This window comes from Echinops telfairi, unplaced genomic scaffold, assembly GCF_000313985.2.
Source record: "Echinops telfairi isolate 266 unplaced genomic scaffold, ASM31398v2 ScPeMD7_7475;HRSCAF=8513, whole genome shotgun sequence".
Taxonomy (NCBI): Eukaryota; Metazoa; Chordata; class Mammalia; order Afrosoricida; family Tenrecidae; genus Echinops; species Echinops telfairi.
In genome coordinates this window covers 31446108-31459762 of record NW_022111379.1, presented here as the reverse complement: position 1 = coordinate 31459762, position 13655 = coordinate 31446108, and the positions used below count along the sequence as shown (strand labels likewise).

Below are 13655 nucleotides of genomic sequence, written 5' to 3'. Positions count from 1 at the left end.
TCAGACAGTATAAGTAGAAACATGGAGAGTTAGATGCTGGTGGAGATGGCTACAGTTGTAAGAAATAGTTATGTTCTTTCCTCATTTCTTAGGCTGTAGAAGGTACATTTAGTTGTTGGAAGAAACAAGGTAGTGAGGGAGATCCCTGTTATTCTTGAGTTCTGAAAGCACGTTGGGAAAAGAGATTTTGAAAGATTGTAGTCTATAGGGTACGGACTTTTAATTTCAAAGCTGAAATGTTTATCCAAAAAATTGAAAAGCTAAAATGGAGTTTAAAAAAATCTTGTCAAGCTTTGAGATTATTGTGTGACAAAACAAAAACAGAATTTTCAATTATATGACAGACCCTGTTAACACTTTTTACTACTTTGAATTTAGTGGGTGTAGGAGACTCCAAAGTTAGGCACTTAATCTTCGTGAGGCTTTTTTGTTTGATAATGTAAATACATTATCTTTTCATTTGACTTTTAAAAATTTTATACTAAAATGTGCATAGACTGGAGAATGTTAAAACGAGCAGCTTAATGTTTGTTAGTTTCTGATTAACCAGAATTAAATGCAAACTTCTAGATGGAATCAAGAGGAGACTATCATGGGTTTCTCTCTGGATTTTATGGTGACTTGATTGAACATTACTTTTGAAGGGAGCAGTATGCAGAGGGGAAGATGAGAGGGGCTGCTCCGGGAAAGAAGACGTCTGGTCTGCAACAGAAAAACGTGGACGTGTAAGCAGCTCCATCTTTTTATTTGCATGCCTAAATTCAAGCTTGGGCCTCTGTGTTAGCGTGTTTTGAAAATGGGGCCTTTGGGGACCTTGTTGGATCTTCAAAAAGGGTTGGTAAGAATATACTTATTCATTCTTTAATTTTTCTTGTTAAAGTATCTTTCTTGGTCTCCTTTGAAGTTGTATGTATGTGCATGTAATGTATTCCCCTTTCATAAAGATAATATTGAATTGTCTGTTGGACAGTGTTGAGTTTATGACAAGGTTTGCTTTTTTAAAGTAGTGCTAAAAATATGTACTAATTCCCCTACTCCCCTGGAACCCATGGTAAGGAACGTGTGAGCTGTTAGGAGTTCAAGTAAACATTCCCTCCCAAGAATACTTACTTATTAAACACTTAAGATTCTAGAGCAGGGGTCCTCAAACTATGGCCCGCCGAGGACATTTATCCGGCCCTCCTGGTGTTTTAGCCCTGTTTGTTTTTTTTACTTCAAAATAAGATACGTGCAGTGTGCATAGGAATTTTTTCATAGTTTTTTTTAAACTATAGTTCGGCCTTCCAGTGGATCTGAGGGACAGTGAACTGGCCCCCTGTTTAAAAAGTTTGAGGACCCCTGTTCTAGAGACTATCTTGTTAGTAAGCACAGGTTGGAAGTCATGTACATGAACATGTCATATATACCTAAAGCTTTTGTACCTGAAATGGATTACTTAATACATGTCTTCAATAATGTTAAGAAAACAATTTTAAAAATACGAGAAAAATGAATACCTTTATTTAAACCATTTCATTGTGAACATAATCTACACATAAAATCCAAGATTTCAATTATATCAAGAAGAGTTGTACAATCAGTACCACAGTCAATTTTAGCATATTTTCTTTTTTCTTGCACTCCTTGTTAATAGCTTCTCATTTTCCCTCAGCCTCCTTTATCACACTTGTAAGAAACCATCAATTCAGTTACTGTCTCTAGATTCACACATCCCCTGGGTTTCATACACCAAAACAAAACCCAAAAGCAACTAACAAGAAAGTAGACTGCATTAAAAACTAGAACAAATTTAAAACGAGTCGGGAGATCAGATGATACAGGTATTAGAAATTAATTTATAACCCACTGTCCAATCCATTCTGCGCAACAGCAGTGCTCGTCACATCCCTGGATTATTTTCATAGGGGCTTCACCAGAGGCTTAACAATCCACGCAGAGTTCCTCTCTTAACTAATAAAAGATTTGAATAGGTCAAAAGAGGGACCGAATAAGATGCTACGTTTTAGCTTAACTATACTATAATCGTCTCTAAAGTATTCTCTGACTGATAACAAGAGTATTGACATCCCTGGTCTACGGTCAGAATGGATTCACCAGAGACTACTCTGTGTGTGGACTCTGCACGTGGATCTTTGGGCTTCCGTTGTCATCCATAGCCTCCTGTGAACCGAATGTTGATATTTTAAGCTCCGATACCATTCCCTCCTTTAGCTTTGGGTTCTTATTCACAGTCCTGGAGCCCTACAGGCTGGTGTGCATCCATGTGGACTTAGTTGGTGCCTCACTTAGTTGGCTGCTTGTTTGAAGACAATAAGCCTTTTAAGACCCCAGACGATACTGTTTTTGATATCCAGGCACTATCTAGTTTCTTAACCACAATTTGTTGTAGCATCATATCTTCAGTGATCTCCTCATAAGGACAAGTGTCAAGCAGGGCCATGTAGATTGTGACTAGAATTAAGTTCCAGCCCAAAATCTATTCATATAGCAATGGTTTACATGTTTCTCGTTTCCTTTAGAGACCTTGTCATTTTATGTTAGAGAACATTATTATCTCCCTGGGGCATTAATTTAACCAGTGGTAATAGAATTTAAAGAACAGTTGAGAAAAGATTATACAGTCAAGCTGGCTATGAACTGTGATGCATGAATTACCAACTTGTACAGATTAAATTCTTAGGGACTGGAGAAAATCAAATACTGACATCTTCAGATCTCTGGCCATGTACTGGTCATTTTCTGATACACTTACATTCTGTTCTTTTAGATTTATTGATTAGACTTTAATTTTGCATTTTGAAACATTTAAAGATTTTTTAAAACCTTTTTTTGGTGAAAAAAAAAACTTAGCAAGGAAGAAGGCACTGTGACGTGCCACTCAATGGCAGTTTGTTTCAGTTTTTTATTTATTATTGATTGTTTCCCCGAAAATAAGACAGTGTCTTATATTAATTTTTGCTCCCAAAGATACGGTAGGTCTTATTTTTAGGGGATGTCTTGTTTTTCCATGAAGAAGAATATGGTACACATTTATTGTTGAACAGAAAAAAAGGAAATTTATTACCTGTATACGGTACAGTAGTAGCTGTCATCACAAACTAGCATAACCAGACAAACTGGATCCTACAGTATCAAGAATTTCATGTTACTACCATTATTTCCATGTACAGCAATCTGGTACATTTACTCATAATCTGGTACATTTACTCGCACTTCCTGTCTGCTCTGGCTGCGCTGTGGCTAACAGTGAGCTGTGCTGTGGCGTCCACCACTAAGTGTGTGTGGGGGTGGGGCTTATTGAGGAGGTCTTATTTTCAGCGAGAGGCAAAACTAAGTAGGTCTTATTTTCGGGGGTGTGTGTGTGTGTGTTTTACTTTTGGAGAAACAACGTAGGTGGCCAACCCAAACCATCAAGTCGATACTGATTCCTGCCATCAAGTCGATACTGATTCCTAGTGAGTTAACCCTGTAGAACAAAGTAAAACTGCCTGTGTTTTCCTAGACTAACTCTGCAGGAGTAGAAAGGCTCTTCTTTCTCCCATGGAGCTAACTAGTGGTTTCAGATGACCTTGTGGTTGGTTAGCAGCCCAGTGTATAACCATTAGGCCACCAGGGCTCCTATACCTAGGTGGTAGTATGGTGAGAAGTTTTTTATGTTTGAATATTACATGTGTGTTCTAGCTTTAAGATGTTTTAGTTCCCACTAGAAAAGTAATGAGTGTGTAAATATCTGAAGTAATGCTTACATTTCCCCACCCTTTGACAGCTCCCAAGTCTTTCAGAAAGGACCCTCAGCATCTGCCATCCAGTAATCCTGACTTAGAGTCAGCCTATAGGACAGGCTAGCACTACCTATGTGGGATTCTGATACGGTTGGCAAGACTCAAAAGCCTGAATTGTCTCCCTTGGAGCTGCTGGTGGTTTTGAGCTGCAGACTTTGTGATTGGCAGCCCAACTGGTTCAGTCAGGTTCATCTAGTTCTTGTATATTTCCTGCTTCAAACAAGGAATTTGAGAAGTGCTCCTAGGAGCCCTCCTTTTAGTAGGGAGAGTATCACTCACAATGTGAGAGAATTTTAAATAGCTGCTATTCCTTGGTAGAATAGAAGGTCTGTTTTAATGGGAAATATGAAAAATCTGGTGATTATAAAAATATATATTTGTTTCATTTTGATTTGAGGTTTTAATGTTACGTTATAGTCTGTTCTGAATATGCTTAAGTATAACTGCTTCTGGTTAGAAAGCAGTATTATTTCTAAGCTGATAGTGAATACATGTGAATTTTGTTGTCACTTTGACCTCCAGGATTCTCTGCTTTGTCTAGTTATTTTCCTTAAAGCATGATTTAATGACTTCACTCATTCTTTAAAGTCGAAAATAAAGCACAAACAGAAAATCAGTTTATTATATGAAGCTGAATGCTGTTTGAGAAACTAGCTTGCATGCTTAAATAATGCTATAAGCAGAAAGTTGCGGAGATGTCTAAGAGTCTTCGCTGCATTAAGGTAGAAATCAGTTAGTATATTTATGGTATATGGTGGGGGGAGCTTCCATGCCAAACCAAACTCGTTGCCATTGAGTCAATTCTAATTTAAAGCAACCCAATAGGACAGGATAGAATTACCTGAGCCTGACCTTTATGGATAGAGTAGAAAGCCTCGCCTTTTCCCTTGGAGCTAACTGGTGTTTTTGAACTGCTGACCTTGGGTTAGCAGCCCAACTCGTAAGTAACTTATGCCGCCAGAACTCCTTAGAGGGAGACTAAGGACTTTTAATTTCTCTGCACTCCCATAGGTTGTTAAGGACATAGACAAGTAAAGTTCATAGTTTTATTTGACTCACGAATGGCATCCAACAAGAAATTTGTGTTAAAGAATTGCTTAGAGAGGCAAGAAAAAGGACTGACTACTTCAGATGGCTAAAAGAGTTATAAAGTGAACCCTAGTTTAAATAGTGAGTAGTTAATAGCATGTGTATTATTTAAAGCTAAGGAAACATAACACTATTATACTGTTTCAGTTTGTCCTACCATAAGTGTAATTCTATAGTCTTGGAATTTATAAACTCATCCTTCTGCTCTAGAGATACTTAACATAAAGGGCAAATATAGGAATTTTCCATTTGCCATCATAGAAATAAATGGTCGTGAGTTAAATTACTATTGATTCCCTTGAATATGATTGAATAGAGCCTGCAGTATTGAAAAGGAGAGAGTGTTATTTAGATAAATCCATGAAAGTTTGGTCCTGTAACAGTGGAAAGGTCCTACAAGTAAACAAATCCAAAATTGGATTATGTTGATTTTAAAGTACTCTAACTCTAAGTGAGATAGTTAACCTTTAGAATTTTATTTTGGTATAAATATTAATCCACTAACTCCAGAAGAAAGTCTCTTGGAATGTTCGTGGTTTGTTTACCTATTATACGGAGGAAGTGTAAATTTCATTAAGTATCAGTAAAGCCAGAAACTACATTATTGCCATACCTTAACCAGACTTTTTTTTAATTTTTCCATGAACCTGACTTGGGTATCAGGGCAGAGGCATCTTAATAGCAGTGATTATTTAATCTTTCTTTCTTCTCTTTTAGGAAAACAAAAAAGAATAAACAGAAAAGTAAGCTTTTTTTTTTCTTAAATAAGTTTTTGTCTTTAACATTTACATTTTGAAATCATGGATAAGGTAGAAAGTAATACAATAAAAGATGGTAATATTATTAAACGTTACCTTATAATTCATGCTTGATAGAATTGTTCATTACATGGTTCTTTGTAGTATCTATGCAATGAAAGAAAGTTATATGTGTTAAAAGACTTATTTTCCTTAAGAGTTTCTTATTGGCTGCACTGCCGCATTTCACACCCCCACCCCTGTCTGCCTTTTTATAGCACCTGGCAATGGAGATGGTGGCAGTACTAGTGAGACACCGCAGCCTCCTCGGAAGAAAAGGGCCCGAGTAGATCCAACTGTTGAAAATGTGAGTTTTTTCTTAGGATTTTGAATTCCATGTTATAATTTTTTTGTCTCGGTCATGTGTTAAATACTCATTCAGATAATCGTAGAGTGTATGATGTGGTTCTTTCTTAAAGCATGGTAGCATGATTGACCATTAAAATTAATACTGCATTGATTTTTGTCAAAGAATATATTCCTGTATATCTTTTTCCCCTCTGTTGGTGCTAAGCCCTCCCATCAACCTCAATTCATTTTCACATAAATTTTATCTACAGTTTACATGTGAACTCGGTATTTTTTAGATGTCACACTAAATGATTTTATAAGTTCCAGTATGGTTTAAAAAGCAACAGAAAAAGGAAGCCTTTCAGTTACATATATACCTGTTACAGGTATAGTCGTATAAGTGGTAAAGTGTCTCGTTTGGATTTATAGTTACATTTATAAGTTCCCAAGAATTTGAAAGGTAGTGTTTTGATATTTAGTGTAGTTTTTATTTCCAAAGCTACAAAGAGCAACCAGACAAACCCAGACCGAACTCCCTGCCCTCAAGGTGATGCCAGCTTGTAGCAATCCTATAGGACAGGGTACAGCTGTCTTGTGAGTGTGAGACTAGAATTCTACAGGAGTCGAAAAGGCATTTTTCCCTGGAGGAGTGGCTGGTGGATTTGAACTGCTGATCTTGGTTGCCACCAGGTCTCCTGAAGAAGCAAAAGCGGAATACTCAAAAACTGGTCTGTTTTGAACCCTTAGCGCCCTTAGATAGCTACTAAAGATTTACTCAGCCGTCCATACATTTACATCTATATTCCAACCCCTCTGGTGGTGTAGCGCATCAAGCATTGGGCTGTCAACCCTCACAGTTGGTGGTTCAAACCCACCAACTGCTCTATTACGGCTTTTTAAAGATTGCAGCCCCAGAACCCCTGTATAGGGTTGCTGGGAGTGAGAATCGAATCTACTCGATGGCTGGGGGATGTGGGGTTATGTACTCAGGACGGAGCTTTTATCTATCAGCAGTGCATTGGGAAATTCATGTTAAAAATACATCAAGTCAGGTTGTTTACTAAGAAGGAGATTGTCTAAAAGAATTTTGCCTTCATATGAAAATACACTAAATGGAGACTACTTTGGTTTAAGATAAGGTTCTTCCAGCAGCTGCAATATAGTCTTTTCATTTATAATTCAGTGACTTTTAAAATTGAGAAAAAACTGGTTATTTAGCAAGAAAAAAATGATTTTTAATTTCTCTTTCTATTTAGGAAGAAGCATTCATGAACAGAGTTGAAGTCAAAGTCAAGATTCCTGAAGAACTGAAACCATGGCTTGTTGATGACTGGGACTTAATTACTAGACAAAAACAGGTAATTTGAAACCTTCACAATTGCAAGCTGTGTTCTTGACTGAAACCCCCTAGAGCACTTTCTCCCCAAAAAAAGTTTTTAAAGAAAAGTGTTTGTGAGTTTTAGTGTTTGACTAGTATATGTTATTGTTTTCATTTAGTAACTGAACAATTTAACAAACAAAATGACTTGGATCAGAAGAAAGTATAGTATATGCTTAAGAATGTAATAAGGAAAGGTAGAGCTGGATCGCTGATGTATTCTGATAATTGATAAGGCAAAACCAGCACATTTCCTGTTTTTTAGGAAAGGACTGATTTCAGAGTAACAATTAGTTGATAAGAAAAGGTTCTTCATTTGTAGGGGACTTCTGACTGAGAAATGCAAAAGGAATTATTGTGTCATGACTCCTGATCAAGTAGTGTATAGGTATATACCGATATACCTATGTATAGGTAATCGTTACTGTTTTGCCTAAAAGCTTTCGGCAAAAAGTGCTGGAGAAGTAGATAGTGGTGAATCAGGACGGCAGTGACTGACAACACACTAGGGAACTTGCTGTGATTGAAAGTGGGACAACCACCTATTTGTGCGAGTGGCATGCAAGATACCCAGTTCCTCTTGCACAAAGTAGTCATGGCCTCATTAAGAACCTGAATCTAATCAGGCTTCTCCGTCTAATTACTAGTTCACAGACGACACGGTAAGGAACACATGAAAAGGGTGGTGGGGTGAAGATTATGGACCTGCTTCAGGTTCTAAAAGACTTACAGAAATATGGTCATGTGCAGTATGTGTGGTCTTCGGATCCTTGTTTGCTCTAGTTCAACAACCAGGGTTGACACTGTGGTCCTTTCACCTGCTATTCTGACACCAGCTGTTTCCCTACAGCACTCTACAGCTGTATGGGGTTTACTCATTTGTTTCCGTGGCCACACAGAACTGATTCTCAGAGAAAATACAATTAAACGGGTATATTAGACAAGTTAATGTTGTTAGGTGTGCCATTGCGTCAAGCCATTTCATGCACAACAGAACCAAACACTGCTCTGTCCTGCCCCATCTTCATAATTGTTCTGATGTTTGAGCCCGTCAGTGCAGCCATTGTGTCCATCCATCTTACTCAGGGTCTTCCTCTTTTCTGGTGCCCAGCATACAGATTGAACAAGTATGTTGAGCGATGTAACCCTGAAAGACAGACCTTTCCTGATTTTAAACCATGCAATATTCCCTTGTTCTGTTCACACAGCTGCCTCTTGATCCTTGTTCATGTTAATTAATTATAAATTAGCTAATTAGTTATAAATTAATAGAATAGGTAAGGAAGTTAATAGGTTTCTACAGGTTAAGACCAATGAACAGTAAGGATATCGACATTGGACTCCTCGGCCAGCAGCCAACTATCTCCGCTTCTCAGCCTTTTGGCCACGAGCCCCTTGACCTGTTGAGTCTGACCACCTGCTTGTCACTCTGTCCTGCAGTTGCGCAATGGCCACCTGAGGAGGTGTCCCATAGTCTGGCTGCTACTCTTCTGAATACCTTTGGTTTTGGTAGCCTCCACTGAAGTCTTCTACGTTTCTTTCTTCCCGGTTTCCAAGAGTGGGTCATCTTTATAGACAGAGGGGTGGTAATGAAAACTGACCAGTCCCCTCTGTTTAGTGTTATAAATGCCCTATTTGCATAGTCCCACCCAATCCTTTGGTGGGAGTTAGACTTGGGTTGAAAAGCCACGGGAAGACACTACCATGTCTTCTAGTAGACAGTGCTGCTCCAGGGGTTTTGCCTTTTCCTAGTTATAGATATTATTAGGTGTTATTATAACAAAGACGTTCCACTGTAATTAGCCCTTGCAAAGAATTATGATAATTCAGTGTATTTTTGTTTTCATAGCTCTTTTATCTTCCTGCCAAGAAGAATGTGGACTCCATTTTAGAGGATTATGCAAACTACAAGAAATCTCGAGGAAACACAGACAATAAGTAAGAATATGTACTTCTTCTTAGTACCTAAAAGGCATGTTCCTTTGAAATATTTTACTTTCAAATTAGGTGTTTGAAACTTGTCACTCTGAAAATTTAATGCTGTGAGAAATGACTAAAAATTAAATTTTGTTGACTAGTTAATGGTGTTTGGTGAACTTTTTTTTTTTAACCATCAGACATTTTAGCCTTTGTAGTCCCAAAGGTAAAACGGAGGCTTCTATGCAGATACTCTTATACCCTACCCCGTGGCCATAGTTGCTAATCTATGGCTTAACATAGTTTTGAAAAGTTATTTCATAGTAACCTTGTTCAAGTCCCTTTGAAAAATAGTCTGCAGTTGGGCAGCGAGCTCATTGTCCCTAGCTTAACCTTAGCTTCTTTCCTGCGTGTTGGTGGAGATTTTTTCCACGGGCCACCTTTAAAAGTGACTGTTTGATTCATCAGGGAATATGCTGTTAATGAAGTCGTGGCAGGGATAAAAGAGTACTTCAACGTAATGCTGGGCACTCAACTGCTCTACAAATTTGAGAGACCTCAGTATGCTGAAATCCTTGCAGACCACCCTGATGCGCCCATGTCCCAGGTGTACGGAGCGCCACATCTATTGAGATTATTCGGTAAGTGCCCTTTAGAAAATCATTTTGCTTTTTCCTTTGGACCTTCATTCGTGATTGTTATTTTTTTTTCTGTTACCTAGAACACTTTGCTTTGGCACATAGTTGGGTTTTTTTTTAAATAATTTAAAAGTTCTAAGTATCTCTAAGTTTAAAGTGAAGAGTATATATAGTTAAAATAAGATTTTCTCATGTATTTTAAGGGAATTTTAGTGTTTGCATTTGCTTACATATTTGAAATATACGGTTATAGAACTGCTTAGGTATAATTTGGACTTAATTCTTTTGTTTAAAAAAGTGCGAATTGGAGCGATGCTGGCCTATACACCTCTGGATGAGAAGAGTCTTGCTTTGTTACTGAACTATCTTCATGATTTCCTAAAGTAAGTTTACATCTGCTTAGAAGCAAAACATAGTATACTGAGATTTACTGTGCCAACAAAAACACAATATTGAGTAAATAAAGCAAAGTACTGATACAGGTAAAGGGCAGACCATCAATAGAACACTATAAATATATGGACACTTTCGACATGGCCTATCAGTGAAATGGAGAAATTAAAGAAATATTTATAGTACATTATGACATCATAACTTGCTAGTCATTTGGAATTTAGATCCATGCTGTCATGTAACATAATTCTAGATGAGTCATAACTTCTCAAAGAAACTTACTAAAATTCAGGAAGGTAGGTTCATACTTTTTAGTTTTTTAGTTAGAATGGCCTTCCTATACACCACATTTTAATGATACTAGAAATGATTGTTGGATTTGACTATAGAAAGTAAAAGTCTGATGAAAATAACCTTAAAACAAAGGAAGGGATAAAAGAATATTAATTTGTGTTTGTTAACATGTATGAGTACACAAGAGTTTTTATTTAAAAGGTGAACCAATAAATTTAAAATAGAACAGGAAATTCACAGAACTAACATACAACCATAGCATAAAGCATTTGACGGCATAATAAAAACAAAGTGTCAATGGACCTGTAAAGGGACCATAGTTTAAAATGTTGGGAAAGCTTTTTGGAGGAACTATTTGGGCAATAAAACTTTTAATTATATCCAAACAAAATGTGTTTAAATGGGACTGAGCAATGACTAGCTGCAGACAAGTTCTCTGAGCACTTTATCAAACTAAGACAAGTACGTTGCTCAGAGAACTTGTTCTACAGCCAGTCATTCATTGATCAGTCACGTGTAAACAAGGTCCAGTCTCAACTGGGGCTTCTAAGGGGATATGGTGGTATACCTAAGTAAATACAGAAAGGTCAGCTCAGAAGGTTCATTAAGAAGAAAAACTATAGGGGGCAGGAAGGGAGAGCCGATCGCAATGATGGACATAACTGACCACACAAGCCTCAAGGGGGAACAGAGAGTGGTGGTCAGTGTAAGATAGGAAAAAAGAATTTATAATTTATCCAAGGGGTCCGGGGTGAGGGAGGATGGAGGGGGAAAAAAGAGGAGCTTCATACAATTGATGTGTAGATTGTTATAAGAGTTGTAAGAGCCCTCAATAAAATGATCTAATAAAAAGAAAAATGAAAACTGCCGCCATTGAGTCGATGCAGACTCCTGTCAACCCTAGAGTCCAGAGTAGCAGTGCTCCAACGTTGAGGGAGCAGACAGCCTCATCTTTCTCCTTTGGAGTAATGGGCGGATTAGGACCCACTGACCTGTGGGTTAGCAGTTCACTGTGAAGCCCACTGCATCCTTGGGGCTCCTTTCCAGAAGGTTATAGTATCTCTTGAGAGACCAAGAAAATCTTGGTAACTTTTCTTGAAGGACACTGGGCCGCTAGTGGGGGGGGTGAGGTGGTGTAATTAATCTGTGTGGTTTGAGAAAAAGGCAAGAACCATATCCCATCCATCTTCCCCTGACTTTTCCCCTTAAGATTTTTTAATATTCCTAAAACAGCATTCAAAAGGAAACTATTTGAGTACCTTAAGAATGCAAAAGCTGCCATTTGATTTATGTGCATAACTACAGAGAAGGGTTAGAGAGGTGGGGGCATCCCTTTCAGAAGTACAGCAATCTAGAGTATTTGCACTTTGATACTTTAATAAGGCTTCTCTGTCGAATTAACCCAAGTATCTGGTGTCTGGTAACCCCACATGTAAGAACTGTACCACAGGCTTTCAAGGCTGTGATTTCCCCAAGTACCTTTGGGTGGATTGGAACCACCAACTTTGTAGGTATTGTGAAGTACTTCACTGTTTATTCCTCCAGGGGGCATCAGCTCATTATTTGGATGTCCTGGCTGTTGGCCTCTGTTTGGAAGTAAATTGAAATAATTCTACACCGTACTCCTCTGGATAGTGCTGTCTGCAAGGAAAACTATTTCCCTGAGGTACAGGAATGGAACACCTGGAGCCCTGGCGGTGGTAGGGAGTTAAACATTGGACGACTCCTGCTAATCACAAGGCCAGCAATTGGAAACCACTAGCTGCTCTATGGGAGAAAGATTAGTCTTTCTACTCTCAGAAAGATTCAGTCTCTTAAAGCCACAGGAACAGTTCTATGCCCTATAGTATAGGGCTGCTATGAGTCAGAATCAACTCAATGGCAGTAAAAAAATGAGTTTTTAAATTATAACATCATAAGGGCAATGATTGCATTTGTATGTTTTATGTGACATGTATGCATATTCTGTGGGAAGGAGGTGTTCAGATCAAGATAAGAATTTTTCATCTTTATCATGAATAACTTTTATTTTCAGGTACCTGGCAAAGAATTCTGCCACTCTGTTTAGTGCCAGTGACTATGAAGTGGCTCCTCCGGAGTATCATCGGAAGGCTGTGTGAGACTGCTGACACTCGCTTCTCTTTGAGTCTCTGTAAACACATTTTGTTCTTAGTCCCTCTCCTGTACAGATGATGTACTTTGAAAATGTTAGCACATAACAAAATCGACGTATGTTTTGTTTTCTGTTTGATTTTAAACAGAGAAAATAAAAGGGGTTATAGCTCCTTTTTTCTTTTCTTTCCTTTTTTTTACATTTCAAAATTGCTACCAGTGTATTCAGTGATGGACAACAGAAAGACATACTGTTGAGTGTTTTATTGCCTAGTTGACAAAGCTGCTTTTGAATGCTGGTGGTTCTATTCCTTTGACACTACGCACTTTTATAATACGTGGTAATGCTATATGACAAAATGCTCATTCCTAGTGCCAAAGGTTCAATTCAGTGTATATAACTGAACACACTCATCCATTTGTGCTCTCTTTTTTTAATGGTGCTTAAAGTAAAAGAGCCCATCCTCTGCAAGTCATCTATGTTGTTCCTTAGGCATTTCATCATCCTTGCGCAGATTGTTGAAGAATGGTGGCTTGTTTCATGGGTTTTGTATTTGTGTCTTATGCACGTTTTAACATGATAGACGCAATGCATTGTGTAGCTACAATTTCTGGACAAGTCAATCTTTTAGGAATTGTTTTTCAGATCTTCAATAAATGTTTTTCTTTAAATTTCAAAGAACAATGTGCTTGTGTGGATGCATTACACATACCTTTTATAGTGTGTCTTTTATTTAGAGACAGTGTGTTTCCAGGTGGATGTTCAATTTTCCAATATGAAATAAAGAACTTGGCCTAACCTATCTGGTGCTGAGCCATAATAGCATTGGCATTTTGCGGTTTTGATGATTCCCAGCTAAGAAGCTAGAGATCTATTTCCCCAAGTTTATTAAACCGACATTAGGGCACATGAATCAGCAATATATTGTAAAGTACGTGTGAAGGGCAATCTTTTTTGCCTTTG

At 37.9% G+C, this 13655-nt stretch overlaps 1 protein-coding gene across 1 annotated transcript in view; it reads left to right on the top strand.

The window, feature by feature from the left end:
* The window catches only part of MORF4L1 (mortality factor 4 like 1), a 20713-nt gene extending 7848 nt beyond the window's left edge, over window positions 1-12865 (top strand). The window contains exons 5-12 of the mRNA XM_030884333.2: window positions 645-725; window positions 5589-5614; window positions 5887-5975; window positions 7216-7317; window positions 9187-9275; window positions 9723-9895; window positions 10191-10275; window positions 12615-12865. Of these exons, the coding sequence (XP_030740193.1) occupies window positions 667-725; window positions 5589-5614; window positions 5887-5975; window positions 7216-7317; window positions 9187-9275; window positions 9723-9895; window positions 10191-10275; window positions 12615-12699 (708 nt within the window). The 5' untranslated portion in view covers window positions 645-666 and the 3' untranslated portion in view covers window positions 12700-12865. The remainder of the gene's footprint in view (window positions 1-644; window positions 726-5588; window positions 5615-5886; window positions 5976-7215; window positions 7318-9186; window positions 9276-9722; window positions 9896-10190; window positions 10276-12614) is intronic.
* The last annotated feature ends 790 nt before the right edge of the window (window positions 12866-13655 follow it).